This window comes from Paramormyrops kingsleyae, chromosome 7 (genome assembly GCF_048594095.1).
Source record: "Paramormyrops kingsleyae isolate MSU_618 chromosome 7, PKINGS_0.4, whole genome shotgun sequence".
In the NCBI taxonomy this organism is placed as follows: Eukaryota; Metazoa; Chordata; class Actinopteri; order Osteoglossiformes; family Mormyridae; genus Paramormyrops; species Paramormyrops kingsleyae.
This window is the reverse complement of record NC_132803.1, coordinates 8,705,087-8,731,397: the sequence shown is the minus strand read 5'-3', so window position 1 is coordinate 8,731,397 and position 26,311 is coordinate 8,705,087. Positions and strand designations below refer to the sequence as shown.

The 26,311-nt window shown below is 41.0% G+C and overlaps 4 protein-coding genes across 6 annotated transcripts; all 4 read right to left on the bottom strand.

The window, feature by feature from the left end:
- Nucleotides 1–4,113: 4,113 nt before the first annotated feature.
- LOC111842062 (glutathione S-transferase theta-3-like) lies at nt 4,114–8,611 on the bottom strand. Its single transcript, XM_072714205.1, has 5 exons — nt 8,389–8,611; nt 6,735–6,822; nt 6,492–6,642; nt 6,081–6,257; nt 4,114–5,600 (listed from the first exon to the last, which is right to left on the bottom strand). The coding sequence occupies exons 1-5, from the start codon at nt 8,498–8,500 to the stop codon at nt 5,403–5,405; spliced, it is 726 nt and encodes a 241-aa protein (XP_072570306.1). The 5' UTR covers nt 8,501–8,611; the 3' UTR covers nt 4,114–5,402.
- A 1,506-nt stretch (nt 8,612–10,117) lies between these two features.
- On the bottom strand, nt 10,118–11,528 carry ddt (D-dopachrome tautomerase). The gene is made up of 3 exons (XM_023808318.2): nt 11,245–11,528; nt 10,610–10,785; nt 10,118–10,285 (listed from the first exon to the last, which is right to left on the bottom strand). The coding sequence occupies exons 1-3, from the start codon at nt 11,350–11,352 to the stop codon at nt 10,213–10,215; spliced, it is 357 nt and encodes a 118-aa protein (XP_023664086.1). The 5' UTR covers nt 11,353–11,528; the 3' UTR covers nt 10,118–10,212.
- Nucleotides 11,529–14,789: 3,261 nt separating this feature from the next.
- LOC111842063 (glutathione S-transferase theta-3-like) lies at nt 14,790–19,633 on the bottom strand. 2 transcript variants are annotated; one of them, XM_023808316.2, is made up of 5 exons: nt 19,454–19,633; nt 16,727–16,814; nt 16,484–16,634; nt 16,184–16,360; nt 14,790–15,699 (listed from the first exon to the last, which is right to left on the bottom strand). In XM_023808316.2, the coding sequence occupies exons 1-5, from the start codon at nt 19,563–19,565 to the stop codon at nt 15,502–15,504; spliced, it is 726 nt and encodes a 241-aa protein (XP_023664084.2). In that variant the 5' UTR covers nt 19,566–19,633; the 3' UTR covers nt 14,790–15,501. The 2 variants fall into 2 exon arrangements, with proteins under 2 accessions (XP_023664084.2, XP_023664085.2); XM_023808317.2 differs by lacking the exon at nt 14,790–15,699 and adding an exon at nt 15,725–15,953.
- A 3,550-nt stretch (nt 19,634–23,183) lies between these two features.
- chchd10 (coiled-coil-helix-coiled-coil-helix domain containing 10) lies at nt 23,184–25,681 on the bottom strand. Of its 2 annotated transcripts, none has more exons than XM_023808283.2 (4): nt 25,501–25,681; nt 24,813–25,035; nt 23,580–23,721; nt 23,184–23,399 (listed from the first exon to the last, which is right to left on the bottom strand). In XM_023808283.2, exons 1-4 carry the CDS (start codon nt 25,539–25,541, stop codon nt 23,380–23,382), a joined length of 426 nt encoding a protein of 141 aa, XP_023664051.1. In that variant the 5' UTR covers nt 25,542–25,681; the 3' UTR covers nt 23,184–23,379. The 2 variants fall into 2 exon arrangements, with proteins under 2 accessions (XP_023664051.1, XP_023664050.1); XM_023808282.2 differs by having other exon boundaries at nt 23,580–23,724; nt 25,501–25,680.
- Nucleotides 25,682–26,311: the final 630 nt, after the last annotated feature.

The window sequence follows — 26,311 nt, the reverse complement described above, 5'->3', positions numbered from 1 at the left end:
CCGACGCCACGCCCCCCACCGGCGGAACGCGTTCGCTCCCTAAAAGTGTTTGACATCCTGTATGTAGCCTTTCCTTTGGGAGGGGGTGGTTTCCAATTTTGCCATTGTTATTCTGTAACATGGGGGCTTGTTCGAGAACTCAAAACTACGTTTGCGTTTTCGTAGTCATTTTTATATGTTTTTAATATGTTATTTGTACTGACAGTGGCGTAGAGGAGACACAACTTGACCATTTAAGTACAAAGGTCTGTTAACTGGGGAGATGAATGAAGCCAAACCTATGCGTGTCATTATTTGTAGGCTACTGATAATCAGTGATGTAATTGCATTCTCAAAGTCTTCTGGGTAACTGTGATAGTCGGTAAAGATACAGATTACAGGACTAACTTTTGAATGGCAAATAGCTCAGTTGCACTGTGGCCTTATATATGCTTAGTGGTGTGTTTGATTCTTGACTCTATGCTCCATTTACATGTTCTGTTTATGTTTCGATTTCCTGTGGACAGTCTCCTTTCCTCCCATTGCCAGAGTCATGCAGTCTAGGTGTATCAGTGTTCCTGTCTCCCCTTGTGTGTGTATGCCTTGGAATGGGCATCTCCTGCCTGGTGCCTTGTGTCTCCAGGGACAGACTGCAAGCTCCCCAAGGTGATGCTCTGGCTGTAGAAAACCAGTGAAAAGATGGATCCTCTTCTATAAATCACAACATAGCTAATGAACCATTTAACATGAAGTGTGTTGTGGTTGCTTAAATTATGCAAATTTGTACCTCAATGCATAATTGTTCTAAAGATTAGGAATACAGACTGCGTACCATAGAAACTGAATTACAAATCCCTTACAGTGTCCGGTTCATTCTTTGCTTGGAGTTGACAATGCAGATTCTACTTCATAAAGTATTTTACTTTATTCTACTTTATACAGAAAAAAAGTCTAAAGCTAACATATCATTAACTTTTCTACATATTTAACTCATCTGATTACATTTTTATGTTCCTTAGCAAATCCCAAACAACTTACTTGGCTTTCCGCGTTATAGAACTAGATATGTCAAGTGAACTGCATAAATTCAATGGGTGGCACAGTAGGTGTGTGTGTGCATGCGTGTGTGTTGCATTTGCATGTTCTCTGTCATAATTTGTGGAACACGGACCAGGGAAGCAGGCGAACAAAGGCAGGAAAGGGGTTAAACAAAAGAATTTAATGGGAAGACGCAAGGGCATAACAGGGGAAAACACGGCACAACACGACACTACAACGTTACAACGTTAATGACCGGACTGGGGAATAGTGACTCAGACGCAGACTAAATACACAGGGTAGGCAGAAAACAACAGGCAACAGGTGAAGACAATCAGGAATTAACATGAGGTAACGAGGGGGGTGTGGCACACACGAGGATCAGACGAGCCGGGCGTGACATTCTGCCCTGTATTGTGAAGGTTTCAAACTTGCAATCTTCTGGTACTACAACAGTTACTTCAGTTTCAGTACTAACACTGTAACATTGTATGGATACTAACTGTATTTTATCAAGCAAGTGTAATTACTATTCAGTTCAATGTTACGAGGGAAATACACTCACCTAAAGGATTATTAGGAACACCATACTAATACAGTGTTTGACCCCCTTTCACCTTCAGAACTGCCTTAATTCTACGTGGCATTGATTCAACAAGGTGCTGAAAGCATTCTTTAGAAATGTTGGCCCATATTGATAGGATAGCATCTTGCAGTTGATGGAGATTTGTGGGATGCACATCCAGGGCACGACGCTCCCGTTCCACCACATCCCAAAGATGCTCTATTGGGTTGAGATCTGGTGACTGTGGGGGCCATTTTAGTACAGTGAACTCATTGTCATGTTCAAGAAACCAATTTGAAATGATTCGAGCTTTGTGACATGGTGCATTATCCTGCTAGAAGTAGCCATCAGAGGATGGGTACATGGTGGTCATAAAGGGATGGACATGGTCAGAAACAATGCTCAGGTAGGCCGTGGCATTTAAACGATGCCCTATTGGCACTAAGGGGCCTAAAGTGTGCCAAGAAAACATTTCCCACACTATTACACCACCACCAGCCTGCACAGTGGTAACAAGGCATGATGGATCCATGTTCTCATTCTGTTTACGCCAAATTCTGACTCTACCATTTGAATGTCTCAACAGAAATCGAGACTCATCAGACCAGGCAACATTTTTCCAGTCTTCAACTGTCCAATTTTGGCGAGCTCGTGCAAATTGTAGCCTCTTTTTCCTATTTGTAGTGGAGATGAGTGGTACCCGGTGGGGTCTTCTGCTGTTGTAGCCCATCCGCCTCAAGGTTGTGCGTGTTGTGGCTTCACAAATGCTTTGCTGCATACCTCGGTTGTAACGAGTGGTTATTACAGCCAAAGTTGCTCTTCTATCAGCTTGAATCAGTCGGCCCATTCTCCTCTGACCTCTAGCATCAACAAGGCATTTTTGCCCACAGGATTGCCGCATACTGGATGTTTTTCCCTTTGCACACCATTCTTTGTAAACCCTAGAAATGGTTGTGCGTGAAAATCCCAGTAACTGAGCAGATTGTGAAATACTCAGACCGGCCCGTCTGGCACCAACAACCATGCCACGCTCAAAATTGCTTAAATCACCTTTCTTTCCCATTATGAAATTCAGTTCGGAGTTCAGGAGATTGTCTTGACCAGGACCACACCCCTAAATGCATTGAAGCAACTGCCATGTGATTGGTTGATTAGATAATTGCATTAATGAGAAATTGAACACGTGTTCCTAATAATCCTTTAGGTGAGTGTATTCTCAAAGATCTTGCCCTGTTATGCTCCTCATCCATGAACTGGGACACATTTTTCATGCGTTATCATTTGTCCTTTTAAATCTTGTGCTGCGCAAAACATTTTTAATTTATAGTTTATAAATATATAGTTTAATATATAGTTTTTAACTCATTCTCTAATTACATAAGGCCATAGGCAGTGCAAACATAATGGTAAAGAAGAACAGCACTCAAGCAAATTATCAGTATTATAATATGCTACAAAACCAGGAATCTGCTACTTGATGGTAGATATTATAAAATACCGTGTAAGAATCATGTATTTCCTCACTGACTTGTGTGCTTAGTCCTCCGTGGGAATCACAGAAGCACATGTCTACAACTGTAGCCTAATCAGCAGCCATCGTACCAAAAACATTTTAAAATCACCACCAGGGGGTGATGGTGCGCTTTATTATTTGATCGGCAAAGACTGGACTGGATGTTTAATTAAACAAATTTCCAAGTTTTGCATTAACATTTTGTTTTATTTTTAATCAATTTGGCATATGCATTGTACCTTCCAGAGGTCAGAAGTATTTTTTTGTTTATTTAAAAAAATCCATTTGAGATGTAGTACCTTTTCAACACTGCAAGTAGAAAAAAAGTGATAATTCAGAGTGTTTTCTTATGAGATGTAACTTTTTAAATATTACAGCTATATCAGCTATAGCTCTATTTAATGACGTTTAATTTTTATGAGTCATGGTGAAGAAGGAGCTGATCCAAAAGGCAAAGCTCTCGATTTACCAGTCGATCTACGTTCCTACCCTCACCTATGGTCACGAGCTGTGGGTAGTGACCGAAAGAAAGAGGTCGCGAATACAAGCGGCCGAAATGGGTTTCCTCCGCAGGGTGGCTGGGCTCTCCCTTAGAGATAGGGTAAGGAGCTCGGTCATTCGGGAGGGACTAAGAGTAAGGCCGCTGCTCCTCCGCATCGAGAGGAGCCAGATGAGGTGGCTCGGGCATCTGGCCAAGTCAGGTAAGATCTGGCATACCTAGCTAGGCCTATTTGGTTTGTTTAGTCCGCGGGTGATTGCTGTGGTGCTGCCAAGTGTCAACTCAATGAGATCGTAAAATAATAAATAAAAACTTGCGCACTCCTTTAAGGAAAATATTTCCCGAGTACTCTAAAAACAGCAATATACTGCCTTATTTTCTGTCACTTAACAGTAAGAGAACATACGATATATATGTGTCGTCTTTGCTTTTTCAAATTCTTCAGAAGACTTCCACAGCTTACATGCTGATATGGCATTTGTCACAACCAAATATACAGAATAATTTCATTTTCATACATTTCTTCTGTATTTGTTGTTTATTTGTATTGTTTTACCTCTGTTTTATTATTCTTTTAATTATATTTCAGTACATATTCACCAAATGGTATCACTTAATGGTTCTGTGATTGTATTATTATTTTTGCTTACTTTTTTTGAGTTGATTTTATTTTTTCCCTTTCCTTCTCTTCTCTCTCCTTTCCAACACTTCGATTACATCTTGTTATGTTGTATGTCTTTGACCCTTTCATAAAAAAAGTTATATGTATATATAGAGAAATAGATGCATGCACAAACTAAGCTGGTTAATTCTAAACAAAATTTCTAGGGCAAAAGGCGATAAAACTACAGTTATATTGAATGCCCTTAAACTTACCATCGAAAATGGCATCTCTTAGGCTAACCTCACCATCCTTTCAAAGCTTTATGACTGAAAGACAGGACAGATTTATGTCCATCTCTGTGCTTATAATGCCAAATATAGAAACACGTATTTGTGGACATTTGTGTTGTTGAGTAACAACCTTAAGCTCAAAGCCCTGAAGACAGTGGAGATGATTGTGGACTTCAGGAAAAGCTCTGCCCCACCTCCACCCATCTTCCTGCTCGGCTCAACAGCCACCGCTGTGGAATACTTCCGCTTCCTCGGCACCATAATCAGCAAGGACCTCAAGTGGGAGATGAACATCTGCTCTCTCACCAAAAAAGCTCAACAGAGCATCATTCACTCTGCCGGGAAGATGATCGGCTGCAACCTTCCGTCTTTACAGGACCTGTACGAGCAGGAAGGGTTATGGCTGATTCCTCTCACCCTGGTCACAAACTCTTACAGACTCTCCCCTCTGGCAGAAGGTTGCGGTCCATTGAGACCAAAACATCACGCCATAGGGACAGTTTCTTCCCCACTGCAGCCCACCTCACCAGTAAGGCCAGGAACACTCACTCGAATACTATTTCCCCATCCTAGTATAATTTGCACTCTCTTAAATATATATATCTCAGTTCTATGTCATACACATTCTTCTATTTATATTAGTACCTGTATATACCCCTATGTGTGTGTGTGTGTATAAACCCACCTTTATCACCCAATGTCTAGCACAAACCACCAAAGCAAATTCCTTGAATGTGTGAACGTACTTGGCAATAAACTCTATTCTGATTCTGATATAAACAAAGTATTAGGTAATCAAATTAAATTTTGGCATACATCTTAGCACCATTGCAGGTTAATGCATAAACACAAATGGTATTTGGTTGTGAAAGATAGAGGAGTACAGCAGACTGTACAAGAACCTAGCAATGGACTCAAAGGAACATCTTTTTGATCTTGGGCTTGAATATTTCCTTCGCACTGGGGTCGATGGTCTTTGACATCTCCTCTGCGTTAAAGATCATCTGGTGGGCTTCGTCAAACAGAGCTGGCCCGATCTCTGCCCGAACTCGGTCCTTCCAGGCACTCAGTTTCGGCCTGACCTCGAACACGTTCACACCTGCACCTAGTGGCTAAGGCACATAAAAACAGCAGCGTCAGTGTTTCAGAGAGTGAGGGTTGAAACAAACAGTCTGTTCTCACACAGAACTTTGATGTATTCTTAAATTACATTTACATGTATTAATTTAGCAGCCACTTATGCAAACTGACAAATGTGAGAGGGCAGGGTCAGGCAGTCCCTGGAGCAGTGAGGGCTTAGGAGCCTTGCTCATGGACCCAAAGGCGAAACCACTCCGTCAGCCATGGGACTTGAACTAGTGACATTCTGATCACAGGGTACAGAGTCCTAACCCACAGAGTCATTTACCACCCATGTGACTTGAAATTTCCGAAACTGCCTTTAAAACTAGGATTTGCACGTCCTGAACTCTGCCATAGATTAATAATGTGGTACAATGGGGACTGATCCCAGGATCCAGGACACATTACCTGTGTCACTGTTGCATCTCATAACATTTCATTTTAAACAAATTCAGTGTAATTTGCCCCACCTGCATGATTTCCACAATGGCCACCAAGTCTGCCAGTGAGATCTTCTGCCCAGCAATAAAAGGCTTGTCCTGCAGGAACTTTTCTTCGAAGGCCGTGAGTGATTCTTCCAGGTCCTCCATTGCAGAATCCATCCTTTCCTTAGGAACATCCATCTGAAATGCCTTGGGAATCATCAGCTGAAATACAGAATGTACCATTTAGTATTTAATTGTTTTGTATATTGCAAACAGGGTGACTTAAAAAGTAAAGATTAATGTAATTTAACAGTAAAAGTTTTGAACATTGATGAGCATATGATCTGTTGGCTTATTATCAGTCTCCCTTTGCTTTAATCAAAGAACAGATTGTGACCAGTGAACCAGTCCCAAAACCATATACTGTACATTTCCGATCCAGGGAATATAACCGACCTTGAGCCATAAGATCCTGGAGGCATGTATACGCATTCCACTGTGCTGCCATGACAGATACTCATGAACTCGAGCCCGGGTCTGCAGGTCTGCCGGGTACCAATGGTCTGGGGTCCCATACTTTTCCGCCAGATAAGTTAAGATGGCAATGCTGCAAATCAGTTGTTGTTACCCAGTCAGAAGCAACATTTGCACTGTAAAAATTTTGTTCTATGGCTTAATTTTGTCATGCACAAGTCTCACCTTTCTGACAAAGTAAAGTCTCCATCTTTAATGGCGGGCACTTTCCTGAAATAGTTAACCTTCCCGAATTCTTCACTGTATTGTTCCCCTGATGGAGAAACATAAACACAAGGTTAACCCTAATCACAGTGAAAAGGAAAGTTCACAGCTTGGAAAAAAAAAATTCAATGTAAAAATTAAATTTCCACGTCCAGAAGATAAAAAAAGCTGTATTTGTTAAATTGACTAAGCTTAAGGTTACTGGATGCCTGCATTGATGGATGTCAACAAATCAAAAATATGTTTGGAAGTCAGCACGCTTCACAGGTGCTCATGGGAGTTTTACTTACACAAAATGTTCTGAGGGCAGAAGGAACAATGATTGCTTCAGAGAGATAACCAATTACATTGTAAAGGAGGTGGGTCCAAGCAACTAGAGGAGGCGGGACCAACCAATCAGGTGTCTCCTCTAGGTGCTTGGGCCTACCTCCTGTACAAGACCTGGACATAGACCTGTTGAGACTTGAATTTCTTCTTCGCTGCAGATGTGTGCCACCACCCACTCCTACACTCTTCACTTGCTAATACAGGCATCTCCATAATTCTACAACATTCTTATATTTTTTAAATATATATTTTTTATTTAATGCCCAACCACCACCCCCCTCTTTGGAAGACAGCTTTATTTTTTAATTTTAACTATTTTAATTTGATGAACATCAGATGAATACATACAGTGAAGCCACTCCAAACCAGCCCAACAACATTCTTCTATGAATTTCACGAGGTTTTACACCCCACAAAAATCGGATGACTTCTCGCTGCTTCTCTACGGCGCATACAGTTAAGGGCGCAGAATTTTTATATGGTGCACTTGCGATTACGCACGTCATGCCATCTACTGGGCAATGCCAACACCTTCTCTAAGCACTTATCTGCCCTGAAATGGAGTATGAAATGCCTTGGATGTTTGATTCATGAAATATTGTCAATTTGCTGTTACTTCTTGAAACACCCTCGTAAAAACTACTATATATTCCAAATCTATAGATTTTACACAAAACATCCTATATCCTTTTAAATTAATTCAAGACAGATTTAAGTATAGTATTATAAATTACAGTGCATCACAAAAAGGAAAACTGACAGGCGAGAAGATAAGCAGATCTTTTATTTTTACTTAGAAAAAGAGGTAAAACTTGCCGAGCTTGCCAGCGCAGATTGACGCAACGAATTTATATGCTCTGGGAAACGAAAACTCGACATACGGGCCAGATTAAATTGATAGTTGAATCATGAGAGAAAAATCACTCCTGGGTGAAAACAATTCATGAGATATATTTAACCCAGATTCGCGCAGCCCAACTCAGATGCGCTGCATGCAATAATATATTTTTTAATTGGGTGAGCTATGACAGTCTTGCAAAATGTATCGGAGTAAAAAGTAGTTGTATATTTAAAAAATGTAGTTAAGCTAAACAGTAGCAACTTAAAGTACGCAAGCAAAGTACAACCGAAAAAAACACTTAAATGCTGTAACGAAGTGTTTGCATATCGTCACCTTACGCGTCTGCCCAGAAGAGATACATCGCGTCAAAGTGACCCTTTATTTAGCCCAAATAATTTAAAAATACTAGCCGAAAGTGACGTAGAGCCACAAAAACTGTAACGGTACCTTTAAACAGCAGGATCTTCTTAAATTCAAACGGGATGTTGTTCTTCTTCGCGAAAATATAGACAGAGCGGCATGGCTGGGAGAGCAGATCCAGGTAGATTTCGAGCGGCATTTTTAACCCCGCAAAAAAAACTTCCACTTACTTCTCTCTACTTGCGCCCCTTCGCCTCGCGCTTATAAGGACCGTCACCCGACGCCACGACCCCCACCAGCGGAACGCGCTCGCTCCCTCCCTAAAAGTGTTTCACATCCTGTATGTAGACTTTTCTTTGGGAGGGGGTGGTTTCGATTTTGCGGTTGTTATCAAAACTAAGTTTGCATTTGTGTGGTCATTTTAAATATAATTTTAATAAATTGCTATTTGTATTGAGAATCAGTGATGGAATTGCATTCTCAAGGTCTTCTGGGTAACTATGATAGTCGTTAAAGATACAGATTACAGGACTAACTTTTGAATGCACTATCCTGACAAATAGCTCAGTTGCACTATGGCCTAACATCTGCTGGGTTGTGCATTTGATTCTTGACTCTATGCTCCATTTACATGTTCTGTTTTTGTTTCGATTTCCTGTGGACAGTCTCCTTTCCTCCCATTGCCAGAGTCATGCAGTCTAGGTGTATCAGTGTTCCTGTCTCCCCTTGTGTGTGTATGCCTTGGAATGGGCATCTCCTGCCTGGTGCCTTGTGTCTCCAGGGACAGACTGCAAGCTCCCCAAGGTGATGCTCTGGCTGTAGAAAACCAGTGAAAAGATGTATCCTCTTCTATAAATCACAACATAGCTAATGAACCATTTAACAGGAAATGTGTTGTGGTTGCTTAAGTTATGCAAATTTGTACCTCAATGCATAACTGTTCTAAAGATTAGGAATACAGACTGCGTACCATAGAAGCTGAATTACAAATCCCTTACAGTGTCCGGTTCATTCTTTGCTTGGAGTTGACAATGCAAATTCAGCCCACTTTATAAAGAAAAAAGTCTAAAGCTAACATCACTATCTTTTCTACATATTTTAACTTATCTGATTACATTTTTATGTTCCTTAGCAAATCCCAAACAACTTACTTGGCTTTCCGCATTATAGAACTAGATATGTCAAGTGAACTGCATAAATTCAGTGGGTGGTACAGTAGGTGTGTGTGTGTTGCATGCGTGTGTGTGTATTGCATTTGCATGTTCTCCCCCATATTGTGAAGGTTTCAAACTTGCAATCTTCTGGTACTACAACAGTTACTTCAGTTTCAGTACTGACATTGTAACATTGTATAGATACTAACTGTATTTTATCAAGCAAGTGTAATTACTATACAGTTCAATGTTACGAGGGAAATATTCTCAAAGATCTTGCCCTGTTATGCTCCTCATCCATGAACTGGGACACATTTTTCATGTGTTATCATTTGTCCTTTTAAATCTTGTGCTGCGCAAAACATTTTTAATTTATAGTTTATAAATATATAGTTTAATATATAGTTTTTAACTCATTCTCTAATTACATAACAAGGCCATAGACAGTGCAAACATAATGGTAAAGAACAACAGCACTCAAGCAAATTATCAGTATTATAATATGTTACAAAACCAGGAATCTGCTACTTGATGGTAGATATTATAAAATACCGTGTAAGAATCATGTATTTCCTCACTGACTTGTGTGCTTAGTCCTCCGTGGGAATCACAGAAGCACATGTCTACAACTGTAGCCTAATCAGCAGCCATCGTACCAAAAACATTTTTAAATCACCACCAGGGGGTGATGGTGCGCTTTATTACTTGATCGGCAAAGACTGGACTAGATTTCCGGTGGCAAACTGGCGCGTGCTGTCTATAGGAAAGTCATCACAGTTCCCTTCTTTCCCACTTGCCATGGCTCCAAAGGGTAGAATCTAATAGCAATCCTGTCAGGAGAGGATGAAGACGGTAGAAGATCAATTCTGATTGCTCATAAGAAAAAACACTTAATTATTTTCAAAAAACATTTAGAACTCTCGAAAGTATGTGCAATTCACATGCCAAATTTCATCAAAAGCAAAAATAGTGACTCAAAGGCCATTTGTTGATTACAATGTAATGACACTAAAAGTAAATACAAAGCAACATATGATCACCACTGTGCCAAGCTACCATGAACCCTTGAACATAAAATCCTGGTTATGCTGGATTTGTTATCACTGATAGTTGCTCTTTAACCTGAACTGTGTTCAGTTTCTTACAACACAGACCTGTCTTCACCGAGTCCCAGCTCCTCTGTTAGAAACTTGAATATCTGGGCACTGTTCTCCTTGTTCTTCTCAGCTGTGTCTGTCACTCCGATGGCAGACACCTTGAGCAGGATGCACGGTGAACTAGATCCAGCCACCAGCATTGCCAGCCCAGGCTTAACTGACAAGTTCATCCTCTGTGATGAACCAAAGTATGTTGACATATGATTAGATGATCATACCATTATCAGTTTTGCACACGGCAAAATCTTCATACTTATGATGGTGCCAGCATTTCGTTACCAGCTTATGGTTTACTAACCGCAAAAGACATTCAACTGAGTTCAAAACACTACCGCTGTTTTCTCTTATTCTTGCTTACAAATAAAAAGTTATTTATAATCGGTACCACCAGTATGCAATGTTTCTCTAGAGAACACGATGAAACGGCCTGTACCAAATCTACATTGCAAACCCTCTTTAAATACCCAACTAAAATTAAATAGGTCAAACATTTTACTTTATAAAATACAGCACAACGGGAGTTTTTCGGTCGGTTTTCACAACAGCACGACTTTGTTTGAAGGTCGATTATATCCTAATTTTGGAATGAACTGGCTTGTAAGACAGCTACATGCACGTTTCCAGCTACTTACATCCTCGGGTTTCCCAAGAACAGCAGCAGTAGTGGAGCACAGCTTTTTCAGAAACTCCTCCGGAAATTTACTGGCAGGTAAGTTGCTTTCTAAGTCAATGAACGGCATTATGAATTCGTAAATTCGCTACACTTAAAATTTCACCTTTCTACCTGCACTATGAACACTCCGGGACCCTCCTTGATAGCTTGATCTGGGATCAGTTTCCTTGCCCAATCCCATTCTTAACTTTTTTTATAGGATCTACTCAAACCGACCACGAATCAGTGGTTCGGGACTCAGAAAGGCATTTACAAGTATGCGTTTGCTTAGTGACAGGAAGTGATGTAGCGCCAGCTCTGCTGATTGGCTGGGTGAGAAACGCCCATTACTGAAAAAGAAGAAGGATTTTTTTTCCTTTTAAAAGCTTCTATTTGTATGTGTGCATTTGCCTTCATGATGCCTCCAGTATTTATGTATTTTTCATATCTACCCAAATGGCCCCACCTTCCCAAAAGCCGCGCCTGGTAACAAGAAGGCAACCAACTTAGCATTTTTTACACATTTGTAGCACATTGATAAATACAGCGTACATAGGTTATGCTTGAAGTAGGTAACCTGTTGCGGCCGCATTTGATGTTCGTGGTCTGTATAACGTTAGGTCTTTCATTTGGCAGGGTAAGATCTGGCATACCTAGCTATTTGGTTTGTTTAGTCCGCGGGTGATTGCTGTGGTGCTGCCAAGTGTCAAATCGATGAGATAGTAAATTAATAAATAAAAACTTGCGCACTCCTTTAAGGAAAATATTTCCCGAGTACTGTAAAAACAGTTCTTACTATGCTGAAATTTTTCTCCAAATAAAAAAGACCGTTGGACAAAAACTGCAATATACTGCCTTATTTTCTGTCACTTAACAGTAAGTGAACGTACATATAAGTGTCTTGTCTTTGCTTTTTCAAATTCTTCAGAAGACTTCCACAGCTTACATGCTGATATGGCATTTGTCACAACCCAATATATAGAATAATTTTATTTTCATACATTTCTTCTGTATTTGTTGTTTATTTTTATTGTTTTACATCTGTTTTATTATTCTTTTACTTATATTTCAGCACATATTCACCGAATGGTATCACTTAATGGTTCTGTGATTGTAGTATTTTTTTGTTTGCTTTTTTTTGAGTTGATTTTATTTTTTTCCCTTTCCTTCTCTCTCCTTTCCAACACTTTGATTACATCTTGCTGTATGTCTTTGACCCTTTCATAAAAAAAGTTATATGTATATATAGAGAAATAGATGCATGCACAAACTCAGCTTGTTAATTCTAAACAATATTCTAAACTGGATTTCTAGGACAAAAGGCGATAAAATTACAGTTACATTGAATGCCCTTAATCTTACCATCCAAAATGGCATCTCTTAGGCTAACCTCACTATCCTTTCAAAACTTTATGACTGAAAGACAGGACAGATTTATGTCCATCTCTGTGCTTATAATGCCAAATATAGAAACACGTATTTGTGGACACTTGTGTTGTTGAGTAACAACCTTGAGCTCAAAGCCCTGAAGACAGTGGAGATGATTGTGGACTTCAAGAAAAGCTCTGCCCCACCTCCACCCATCTTCCTGCTCGGCTCAACAGTCACCGCTGTGGAATACTTCCGCTTCCTCGGCACCATAATCAGCAAGGACCTCAAGTGGGAGATGAACATCTGCTCTCTCACCAAAAAAGCTCAACAGAGCATCATTCACTCTGCCGGGAAGACGATCGGCTGCAACCTTCCGTCTTTACAGGACCTGTACGAGCAGGAAGGGTTATGGCTGATTCCTCTCACCCTGGTCACAAACTCTTTCAGACTCTGGCAGAAGGTTGCGTCCATTGAGACCAAAACATCACACCATAGGGACAATTTCTTCCCCACTGCAGCCCGCCTCACCAGTAAGGCCAGGAACACTCACTCGAATACTGTTTCCTCATCCTAGTATAATTTGCACTCTCTTAAATATATACACTCACCTAAAGGATTATTAGGAACACTATACTAATACGGTGTTTGACCCCCTTTCGCCTTCAGAACTGCCTTAATTCTACGTGGCATTGATTCAACAAGGTGCTGAAAGCATTCTTTAGAAATGTTGGCCCATATTGATAGGATAGCATCTTGCAGTTGATGGAGATTTGTGGGATGCACATCCAGGGCACGAAGCTCCCGTTCCACATCCCAAAGATGCTCTATTGGGTTGAGATCTGGTGACTGTGGGGGCCATTAGTACAGTGAACTCATTGTCATGTTCAAGAAACCAATTTGAAATGATTCGAGCTTTGTGACATGGTGCATTGTCCTGCTGGAAGTAGCCATCAGAGGATGGGTACATGGTGGTCATAAAGGGATGGACATGGTCAGAAACAATGCTCAGGTAGGCCGTGGCATTTAAACGATGCCCAATTGGCACTAAGGGGCCTAAAGTGTGCCAAGAAAACATCCCCCACACCATTACACCACCACCACCAGCCTGCACAGTGGTAACAAGGCATGATGGATCTATGTTCTCATTCTGTTTATGCCAAATTCTGACTCTACCATTTGAATGTCTCAACAGAAATCGAGACTCATCAGACCAGGCAACATTTTTCCAGTCTTCAACTGTCCAATTTTGGTGAGCTCGTGCAAATTGTAGCCTCTTTTTCCTATTTGTAGTGGAGATGAGTGGTACCCGGTGGGGTCTTCTGCTGTTGTAGCCCATCCGCCTCAAGGTTGTGCGTGTTGTGGCTTCACAAATGCTTTGCTGCATACCTCGGTTGTAACGAGTGGTTATTTCAGTCAAAGTTGCTCTTCTATCAGCTTGAATCAGTCGGCCCATTCTCCTCTGACCTCTAGCATCAACAAGGCATTTTCGCCCACAGGGCTGCCGCATACTGGATGTTTTTCCCTTTGCACACCATTCTTTGTAAACCCTAGAAATGGTTGTGCGTGAAAATCCCAGTAACTGAGCAGACTATGAAATACTCAGACCGGCCCGTCTGGCACCAACAACCATGCTACGCTCAAAATTGCTTAAATCACCTTTCTTTCCCATTCTGACATTCAGTTTGGAGTTCCGGAGATTGTCTTGACCAGGACCACACCCCTAAATGCATTGAAGCAACTGCCATGTGATTGGTTGATTAGATAATTGCATTAATGAGAAATTGAACAGGTGTTCCTAATAATCCTTTAGGTGAGTGTAATATATATATATATATATATATATATATATATATATTAAAAGCCCACCTTTATCTGCCAATGTCTGGCACCACCAAAGCAAATTCCTTGAATGTGTGAACGTACTTGGCAATAAACTCTATTCTGATTCTGATATAAACAAAGTATTAGGTAATCAAATTAAATTTTGGCATAAGTCTTAGCACCATTGCATATTGATGCATAAACACAAACGGTATTTGGTTGTGAGAGATAAAGCAGTACAGCAGACTGTACGAGTGTCATGGTTCCTGGCGGCTCAGGTGCGAGAACGTGGCATCACACAGGCACAAAATAGGTGGACGACCCACTGGCAGCTCCAAGAAAAACAAACAGGGTTTATTTAACCGAACTAAAAACACAAGAAAGGACTAACAAAAACAAAGGACCACGGGGGGTCAAAAGTAAACAAAGACTACTACAAAAACAGGGCAGGTAACATCTAACACAGGGAATAATACTCAAGCACAAACAACAGAACCTTCACAATAAACCTTCTACCATCAACTGACAATGAACCACTGGGGAACTAAACAGAAGCAGAGACTAAAATACTAAAGGGGTAACGAGACTAACACAGGACAGGTGAGGCTAATTAACAAAGACCAGGGAAACAGGGCACAGGTGAAACTAATGAACTCAAAAGGAACTGAAAACAGGGAAACTAAGAACTAACCAAGGAAACAGAAACTAACACTGGGGAATTACAGACAGGTAAAGACACAAGCAGGGGCACAAGGAACAAAACCAAAAACCAAATACAAAATCACCAGATACAAGAACTAGAAACTCAAATGAAACACTAGGGAGCCAAATACAAAAACAGAGGAGGCATGATTCAAACACAGGATAAGGATCACAGACAAACACATGCTCAACGCACTGAGCCATGTGGCCAGACAGGTAACTGGGGAGAACAAAGACTAACATGAAGGACGGGATGACCAGCACCGCCTGCTGGCCAAACGGGGAAGGGACACGGAGTGGGACAACCGGGGCTGACCTTGACAACGAGAACCTAGAAATGGACTCAAAGGAACGACTTTTTGATCCTGAGCTTGATTATTTCCTTCATACTGGGGTCCAAGGTCTTTGCCACCTCCTCTGTGTTAAAGATCATCTGGTGGGCTTTGTCGAACAGAGCCGACCCGATCTCTGCCCGAACTCGGTCCTTCCAGGCACTCAGTTTCGGCCTGACCTCGAACACGTTCACACCTGCACCTACTGGCTAAGGCACATAAAAACAGCAGCGTCAGTGTTTCAGAGAGTGAGGGTTGAAACGAACAGTCTGTTCTCACACAGAACTTTGATGTATTCTTAAATTACATTTACATGTATTAATTTAGCAGCCACTTATGCAAACTGACAAATGTGAGAGGGCAGGGTCAGGCAGTCCCTGGAGCAGTGAGGGCTTAGGAGCCTTGCTCATGGACCCAAAGGTGAAACCACTCTGTCAGCCATGGGACTTGAACTAGTGACATTCTGATCACAGGGTACAGAGTCCTAACTCACAGAGTCATATACCAACCATGTGACTTGAAATTTCCGAAACTGCCTTTAAAACCACATTTGCACGCCCTGCACCATAGATAATAATAGATTAATAATGTGGTACAATGGGGATTGAACCCAGGATCCAGGACACATTACCTGTGTCACTGTTGCATCTCATAACATTTCATTTTAAACAAATTCAGTGTAATTTGCCCCACCTGCATGATTTCCACAATGGCCACCAAGTCTGCCAGTGAGATCTTCTGCCCAGCAATAAAAGGCTTGTCCTGCAGGAACTTTTCTTCGAAGGCTGTGAGTGATCCCTCCAGGTCCACCAATAGAGAATCCATCCTTTCCTTAGGAACATCTATTTCAAATGCCTTGGGAATCATCAGCTAAAATACAGAATATATTTAATTGTTCTTGTATATTGCAAAAGGAATGACTTAAAAGGTACAAATTTATGACATTTTATTTGTTTAAATACAGCCTCAATGCTATTAATTTCCAATACCGACCCTGAGCCATAAGATCTTGCCGGCAATTCCTCGCATTCCACTGTGCTGCCATGACAGATACTCATGAACTCGAGCCCGGGTCTGCAGGTCTGCTGGGTACCAATGGTCTGGGGTCCCGTACTTTTCCGCCAGATAAGTTAAGATGGCAATGCTGCAAGTCCGGTGTTGTTACCCAGTCAGAAGCAACATTTACACTGTAAAAATTTTGTTCTACGGCTTAATTTTGTCATGCACAAGTCTCACCTTTCTGACAAAGTAAAGTCTCCATCTTTAATGACGGGCACTTTCCTGAAATAGTTAACCTTCCCGAATTCTTCACTGTATTGTTCCCCTGATGGAGAAATGAAAATACAAGGTTAACCCTAATCACAGTGAAAAGGAAAGTTTACAGCTTGGAAAAAATAAATAAATGTAAAAATAAAATATCCACGTCCTGGAGATAAAAAAGCTGTATTGTTAAATCGACTAAGCTTAAGGTTACTGGATACCTGCATTGATGCATGTCAACATATGTTTGGAAGTCAGCACGCTTCACAGGTGCTCATGGGAGTATTACTTACACAAAATGTTCTGAGGGCAGAAGGAACAATGATTGCTTCAGAGAGATAACCAATTAGATTGTAAAGGAGGTGGGTCCAAGTAACTAGAGGAGGCGGGGCCAAACAATTAGGTGTCTCCTCTAGTTGCTTGGGCCAACCTCCTGTACAAGACCTGGACATAACATTTCCGGTGCAGTGTTGAGACTTGAACTTCTTCTCTGCAGATGTGTGCCACCACCCACTCCTACACTCTTCACTTGCTAATACAGGCATCTCCATAATTCTACAACATTCTTATATTTTTTAAATACAGTGTATATTTTTTATTTAATGCCCAACCACCACCCCCCTCTTTGGAAGACAGCTTTATTTTTTAATTTTAACTATTTTAATTTGATGAACAACAGATGAATACATACAGTGAAGCCACTCCAAACCAGCCCAACAACATTCTTAAATGAATTTCACGAGGTTTTACACCCCACAAAAATCTGATGCCACGACATAATAAAAAAAATATTCTCACTATCACGTTATAACGTGAAAATATTACATTATAACGTGAAAACATCACGTTAAAACGAGAAATCGTATCACGTTATAACATGAAAACACACACACACACACACACACACACACACACACACTATTTTAGCCATAGATTAGAACGACACCCAAACGTTTTAAAAAGATTGACATTTATTTTTTTTGGTGAAAAGAAATGTTACCGTGCATCTGAAACACTTACAATGTAACAAGCGCTTTATTGGCAAGTTCATGTCTGCTGTTTTGAACTTTTTAATCGATATTAACTTCACTTCTAATTTAGCACAATAAAATGTATAGTGTAGCTTAATTAAAAATATCCGTGGCACTGACCTGTCAGTCAAAAACTTATTAGCCAATGGGGACGCGTCCCTGAAAAAACCCGCCTACGCGAGAAGTTTGTGTCAGAATTGTAAATAAAAAGTCAGGAAGCGCAAACGAATTTGTTTGCAAATTATAAATTTTACTTGTGAGATGACATTTCTTTTGCTTCAGTTCGTTTTTTTTCTTCTCGAAGCCTTGTTTTTGCTTGATGTCAAAAAAGTTTTTTTGCTTGATAATATTGGCACAAATCTGATTCCATAGCTCCCGAGACAGACATGCATTCTACGGCAGGGATGCCTTTTTCGGCATAACACCGCCCCTGATCAATTTAACTTTCAATTCTATCGGGATTGGTTTTCTCGTTATAACGTAATATTTTCATGTTATAACGTGATACGGTTTCACGTTATAACGTTATATTTTCATGTTATGGCGTGATACGTTTTCTCGTTTTATCGTGTGTTTTCACGTTATAATGTAATATTTTCACGTTATAACGTGATAGTGTGAATATTTTTTTATTATGTCTTAGCAGTAATACGCTTCCGTACTACGGCGCATTCAGTTAAGGACGCAGAATTTTTATATGGTGCACTTGCGATTACGCACGCCATGCCATCTACTGGGCAATGCCAACACCTTCTCTAAGAACTTGTCTGCCCTGAAATGGAGTATGAAATGCCTTGGATGTTTGTTTCATGAAATACTGTCAATTTGCTGTTACTTCTTGAAACACCCTCTTAAAAACTACTATATATTCCAAATCTATAGATATTACACAAAGCATCCTATCCTTTTAAATTCATTCAAGACAGATTTAAGTATAGTATTATAAATTACAGTGCATCACAATAAGGAAAACTGAGAGGCAAGAAGATAAGCAGATCTTTTATTTTTACTTAGAAAAAGAGGTAAAACTTGCCGAGCTTGCCGGTGTTCTGTCGAGTTGCGCTACTTTGTCGAGTTAGGCTACCGTAGTGCTAGTCGATAGCCCTAACCCTAACTCCTGCCCTAATCCTAACCCTAACCCTAACCCCCCAAAAAACCCTAAAACCCTTACACTAACCCAAACCCCTAAAACCTAACCCTAACACCAAAACGGTGGAACTGCACATGCGCAAAAAGGCTCGATAGTACGTCTCGATGGGTAGCTCAACTCCTCAGAACACCTGGCGCAGATTGACGCAACGAATTTATATGCTCTGGGAAACGAAAACTCGACATACGGGCCAGATTTAACTGATAGTTGAATCAAGTAGCCCAACTCGATCAGATGCGCTGCATACAATAATATATATTTTAATTGGGTTATGACAGTCTTGCAAAATGTATCAGAGTAAGTAGTTGTATGTTTCAAGAATGCAGTTATGTTAAACAGCAGCAACTTAAAATATTCAAGCAAAGTACAATCGAAAAAAAAAACACTTAAATGCTGCACATCGTCACCTTACGCGTCTGCCCAAAAGCAATACATCGCGTCAAAGTGACCCCTTATTTAGCCCAAATAATTTCCAAATACTAGCCCAAAGTGACGTAGAGCCACAAAAACTTGTAACGGTACCTTTAAACAGCAGGATCTTCTTAAATTCAAACGGGATGTTGTTCTTCTTCGCGAAAATATAGACAGAGCGGCATGGCTGGGAGATCAGATCCAGGTAGATTTCGAGCGGCATTTTTTACCCCGCAAAAAACTTCCAGTTACTTCTCTGTACTTGCGCCCCTTCGGCTCGCGCTTATAAGGACCGTCACCCGATTCCACGCCCCGCACCAGCGGAACGCGCTCGCTCCCTAAAAGTGTTTGACATCCTGTATGTAGCCTTTTCTTTGGGAGGCTGTGGTTTCCAATTTTGCGATTGTTATTTTGTAACATGGGGGCTTGTTCGAGAACTCAAAACTTCATTCTAAATAAATATATTTTTAATAAATTGCTATTTTGTATTGAGAATCAGTGATGGAATTGCATTCTCAAGGTCTTCTGGGTAACTATGATAGTCGTTAAAGATACAGATTACAGGACTAACTTTTGAATGCATTATCCTGACAAATAGCTCAGTTGCACTACGGCCTAACGTCTGCTGGGTTGTGCGTTTGATTCTTGACTCTATGCTCCATTTACATGTTCTGTTTATGTTTCGATTTCCTGTGGACAGTCTCCTTTCCTCCCATTGCCAGAGTCATGCAGTCTAGGTGTATCAGTGTTCCTGTCTCCCCTTGTGTGTGTATGCCTTGGAATGGGCATCTCCTGCCTGGTGCCTTGTGTCTCCAGGGACAGACTGCAAGCTCCCCAAGGTGATGCTCTGGCTCTAGAAAACTAGTGAAAAGACGTATCCTCTTCTATAAATCACAACATAGCTAATGAACCATTTAACATGAAATATGTCATGGGCTTAAGTTATGCAGATTTCGATCTCTAAAGAAAAGCAACCTACCATGGAATCCATGGAAAAGCCCAGGATAGGACACCAACCCATTGCAGGGCACTTACACATGGGGGGGGGGGCTGCAGTACCCAGAGGAAACCCCACTACAGCACAAGGAGCCATGGTGGTGACTTGAACCCTGGCCCCAGAAGTGTGAGGTAACACTATGCCACCATGCGGCCCCTACTGTAGGCTCTGCATTACAAATTCGTTGCATTCACCGTTCTTTGCTGAATTTGACAGTGCAGATCGTCATACAATGCTACTCCCCCCTAACAAGTGTAATGCGCTCAGTCATCAAAAGAAAAACATGCTTGACATGCAGGCGTGTTCCTAAAGATTTTGAACCACTGGAAAGTGAATCATATTTTGCATCCAACCCAGACCAATACAATTATGTTCAAAATATTTTACAGCCTTGTGACTCTGGGACCTATGGAATCAACCTAACTACACTGCCCGGCCAAAAAAAAAAAGTCCCCATTTGAATTTTCATCAGACCACCTTTAGCTTTGATTATGGCGCACATTTGTCATGCCATTGTTTCCAAAAGCTTATGCAATATTTCACCCTTTATTTTCATCCACATTTGCATTCATTTCTCACCGAGATCCTGTATTGACAAGTGAGTTGAACCACTCCATAAAGCCTCCTTCAGCAGATCCCAAAGACCTTCAATGAGGTTAAGGTCACAACTCTGTGGTGAACAAGTCATGCGTGAAAATGATTCCTTATGCTTCCTGAACCACTCTTTGACAATTCGAACCCAATGAATCTTGGCATTCTTGTCCTGGAATATGCCCATGCCAACAGGGAAGAAAACAATCCATTGATGATGGATGGAGGTGTAACCTGGCCATTCAGTAGATTCAGGTACTCAGCTGACTTCACTTTATTGCTGCATAACGTAGCGGAGCTGTAATAATGATCCAGTCATTGGCTCTTGAGTATTTGCTGATATAAATTCAAATGGCGAGTTTTTTTTTGGCCGGGCAGTGTACTTAACATCCTTATTACTTGATCTGCAAAGACTGGAATGGATTTCCGGTGGCAAAGTGACGTCTGTTGTCTACAGGAAAGTCATCACAGTTCCTTTCTGTCCCACTTGCCATCCTCCAAAGGATAGAATCTGATAGCAATCCTGCCAGCAGAGGATGGAGATGTTAAACTGCTAACACTACAACATCAATTCTGATTGGTGAGGCTACTATAGTCAAATAAAAGTAAATACAAAGCAACACATAAGCCAAGTTAATAATAACTGATGCTTTATTAACCCCAATGAGGAAATTCTCTTTATTTCTTCCCCCTTTATTTCTGCCACCTGTTGCAGCACCCAGGGAGCTGGGGGGTTAACGGCCTTGTTGAAGGACCTGCAGAGTTCAATTTGATTCATTTTTATATAGCGCCTTTCACACCAGAGTCATCCCAAGGCGCTTTACATGGATGTGTTGTGATACATTAAACTTCATTAGAGAGAGAATTACAGAACGGGGAAAAAGGAAGGAAAGAAATTAAAGAAAGAAAGCCAGAAGACAACGGAGGAGAGGAACCAAAAACTCTCATGCAAGGAGAAAAAATACCTGTGAGGATCCAAGGTCAACTGGCTGCCCCCAAAATTGTGAAGAACCAAAGTTTGTTGACATATTAGATGATCATACCATTACCAGTTTTGCACACGGCAAAACCTTCATACTTATGATGGTGCCAGCGTATCGTTACCAGCTTATGGTTTACTAGTATAATAATTTTGATTTAACCAAACCGCAAAAAACTTTCAAAGCATTTGGAAACGCTACTGACATTTTTTCTTACAAATGAGAAGTTACTCATAATCATGTATGAAATGTTCCTCTGGAGAACACAATGAATCGTGCAAGCCCTCTTTGGATACCCAGCTAAAGTTAAATAGGTCAAACATTTTACTTTATAAAATACAGCACAACGGGAGTTTTTCGGTCGGTTTTCACAACAGCACGACTTAATTTTGAAGGTCGATTATATCCTATGAATGAAATGAACTGGCTTGTAAGACAGCTACATGCACGTTTCCAGCTACTTACATCCTCGGGTTTCCAGCAGCAGTAGTGGAGCACAGCTTTTTCAGAAACTCCTCAGGAAATTTACTCGTAGGGTTTTTTCTAAATCAATGAACGGTGTTAACTACACTTAAAATTTTGCCTTTCTACCTGCACTATGAATACTTCAGGTCCATCTCTGATAGGCTGATCTATGATCAGTTTCCTTGCACAACCCCATTCATGACCCTTATTATAGGATCTACTCAAACCGACCACGCATCAGTGGTTCAGGACTCAAAAATGCATAAAAGTAGGACTTTGTTTACAGGCAGCAAGTGGTCCATCCCCTCCTCTTGATTGGCCGGGTGAGAAACTCCCATTATAGAAAAAGAACAAAGATTTTATATAAATTTTAATACTCTGTTTATTCAATTGCAATTGCATATGACCAATATGTTTTCATTCGTTTATATGTTTTCTTATATAGGCTTGTATTCATAGGAGTGCAACTGCCTGCAGTCTCACATACATGGTTTTATATATATATTGGGTGTGTAGCCAAATGACCCCCACCAGCCCACGAGTCAGTACCGGGGAATACCTGTGATTGTTTGATTGCACATCTTTACACCTTACGATCAATTCTGCATTGACTGTAGCACACATTGCGCCATAGATGCCAAACCTTACTCTTACTTTTAAAAGGTGTGTTGGTTTAGTAACTTAGCAATTTCACAACCATAGACGTTTTTTGCTAATCAGATCAAACAGCTTTAAGATATGCAAGATGCGTTTCCATGAACATAGACTAGACACTACCCTCAGAATGGACGAAACTTCTCACACGTCATTTTTATATTTGCATCTGAAATAACATTTATTTGCATCAGATATAACATTCATCTTACAGTCTTATACACAGTATTACATATTCAGCAGTTTACCCTTGATACCACATAAATGAAACAAAACAGATGGTAACAGTCTGGCAAAGGTTTTTTTTTGCATGGCCAAGGTCTTGTCTACAGTAGTTCAGCTCAGCTCCATCAGACCAATGAGGTCACCCCTGCAACAAGAAACATTATCAAGATCAGCATATCTGTGCTCCCCTCCCCCAAGACCCTGTACTGGGTAAGTAGCTGACCAAAGAAGAATGGAGACATGGATGAATGAAATATATACCCCTTATTCAACCCATGTCAATATTATATTATATTTTATTTTTTAATAGGAAAGCCTGACTCACCGTGGGAGTACTTGCATTGCTTGAGGGCCTCACTGAAGCCCTCACACAGGGTCAGGTCACTCTGGGTGGTGGCACAATCCAGGAACTGTCTCACCTCGAAGTGGCAGGGGCCTGACATCGGGTGGCCTGGCTGGGGGGGCTCCTGCTAACAGACAGACAGTAATACGGGGAACGATTATCTTATGAGGCAGCAATACGAGGAACGATCATCTTATGAGGCAGCAATACGGGGAACGATCAGCTTATGAGGCAGCAATACGGGGAACGATCAGCTTATGAGGCAGCAATACGGGGAACGATCAGCTTATGAGGCAGCAATACGGGGAACGATCAGCTTATGAGGCAGCAATACGGAAAAAGATCAGCTTATGAGGCAGCAATACAGGGAAAGATCAGCTTATGAGGCAGCAATATGGGGAAAGATCAGCTTATGAGGCAGCAATATGGGGAAAGATCAGCTTATGAGGCAGCAATATGGGGAAAGATCAGCTTATGAGGCAGCAACACGGGGAACGACCAGCTTATGAGGCACCAATAAGGGGAATGATCAGCTTATGAGGCAGCAATATGGGGAATGATCAGCTTATGAGGCACCAATATGGGGAATGATCAGCTTATGTTTCAGGGCCCAAGGTCTCATGCTGTACGTTACTAATGTTTTGCACAGTTTTGTAATTAAATTACAAGAAAGCACGATTTGAGCATTTTTCACACTTTTTAAACTAATATCAGTAATATTATACAGAAGGAATTGTGAGGAAATTTCAAGTTACTCATACTTTACCCCAATAATTGGGGGGGTAACAGCTATTCAGATTCAGACTCCCCAAGGGTAAATTTACATAAACGACAGAAACACAGACACGAGGTAGGCATAAAGGTAGACATAACACAGAATTGCAAAATGCTAATATATATAATATGTACAAATATGTAAAAACTATTGTACTAGATTAAAAGAAAACCTTACAACTGAGATTTACCTTTATAGTGCAAAATAAGTGTAAATGTGCATTTCATATTGCCTCAAAGGAGGTTATTCGGGTTAAACTGAACTGCAATCAGAAGCCATTCCAGACTGGTGAAATCTGTAATGTTTTTGCACATGCACTACAGTTCCACAGGTTCTAGAAAATTCTAAGATCTGTATTGGTTTTGGTTTCTGGCTGCGGACCAGTCAGACTGTAGGTGTAGATGGGCTGTATGTCAGTCCAGTGCTCACACTGGGCTCACCTGCACCGTGCTGGACGGCTTGGCGGGCTCTGGGGGGCTGCTGCTCCCGCTGAAGGCTCCCGTGAGGGCACTGCCCACCACATGGCCCACGGCTGAGCCCACAGCTACCCCCGCCGCAGTGGTGGCCATCTGTGCCATCAGACCGGGCTGCTTGGGCTGGGCAGGGGCTGGGGCGAGGGTGGATGGTGCTGGATGGGCAGGTGCGTGAGAGGCTGCTGTGTGACTATCACAAATAGGAACAAAATGACCACAAGCAAATTACAATGCACCCAGCGGAGGTTTTCTCCTAATATCACATTAATCGAGACAGAGACGAGCCATTTCTAAGAATGTGGCACAGTTTAAAAACAGCCAGATACATCGTTATTTAAAGAATAGGACAGAGAATGCACGTGTCCCTCCAGACAATCTGTGACATTGAGAAGTGAAACATTGCCAGACTGAGATACAAATTTATCGCTCTCAGAGTAGTCACTCCAGACAGTGTACTTTTACCAGCCCTGACCTACTTCCTGTAAAACTTATGGGCCTTAAAATATCCCTGCGTGTGTAAAGAAAAAACTAATTATGAATGTAATTGAGAAACTTTCCCCCTCTTTTTAAAATTTTTAATGACGCAACTGGTTTTACGTAACCATAGGGCACAAAAAAACATTAACAAGGACGCTCGTTCACATTACTACTTTACCTAGCTGGCGGTGATGGACGACTACGACTTCCTCTGGCCATTGCTGAGTTTTTTGCTGTTTATCTGTGGGGGAAATGTGTTACCGGTGAATTGCTTTGCCAAGCAGCGCGTCCACGCTGTCGGACGCAGAAGTAGATCGCCGTTCAGCGCGTGAATGACCTTGTGCGCACGACGCGCTTACCGCGCATGTGCGACAAATTACATCTGCTGTCGTAAGAATAAATCCGTTTATCAAAATGTTAGTTTTGCAATGTACAGTTTTAAAACACGATCTTCCTGCGCAGTCGAATAATAAATATTTTTAACTTGGAAGGTTGTTAATGTTTTTCGGAGGTCTTTGAATGTATTTTTGAATACTATGTGAAAAACTTTTCTATGCCTGGAATATTTCACCGGGCTAGTATAGTACGATTATATTTTCCTAAGAGCTATTAAAATCACAGTTCATGTGGCGCTCTTTGAAACTTATTCATAAAAATAATATTCAAATTTATTCTTAAACTTATTTACAGTTTAACATTTTATATTTCGTTTTCCCATTAAATGCGCCTGCGCTGTATGTCATTCTACAAATGGACAATTGATAGGATTATTTTATTAGACATTTTCATAGTCTGATGCCTATTTTTATAGCTGATTTTTATGTTATACAGTAATGTACATTGATGTACAGCACTTGCAACGTAAACACAAATATATACCACTTGGTGGTGCTTGTGAACAACCTTGTCCCTGGAAAGTTATGTCTTCTGCATACATACTCCTATTTTTCCCCGTGACACACAGAATGATCCGGAAGTACAGACAACTA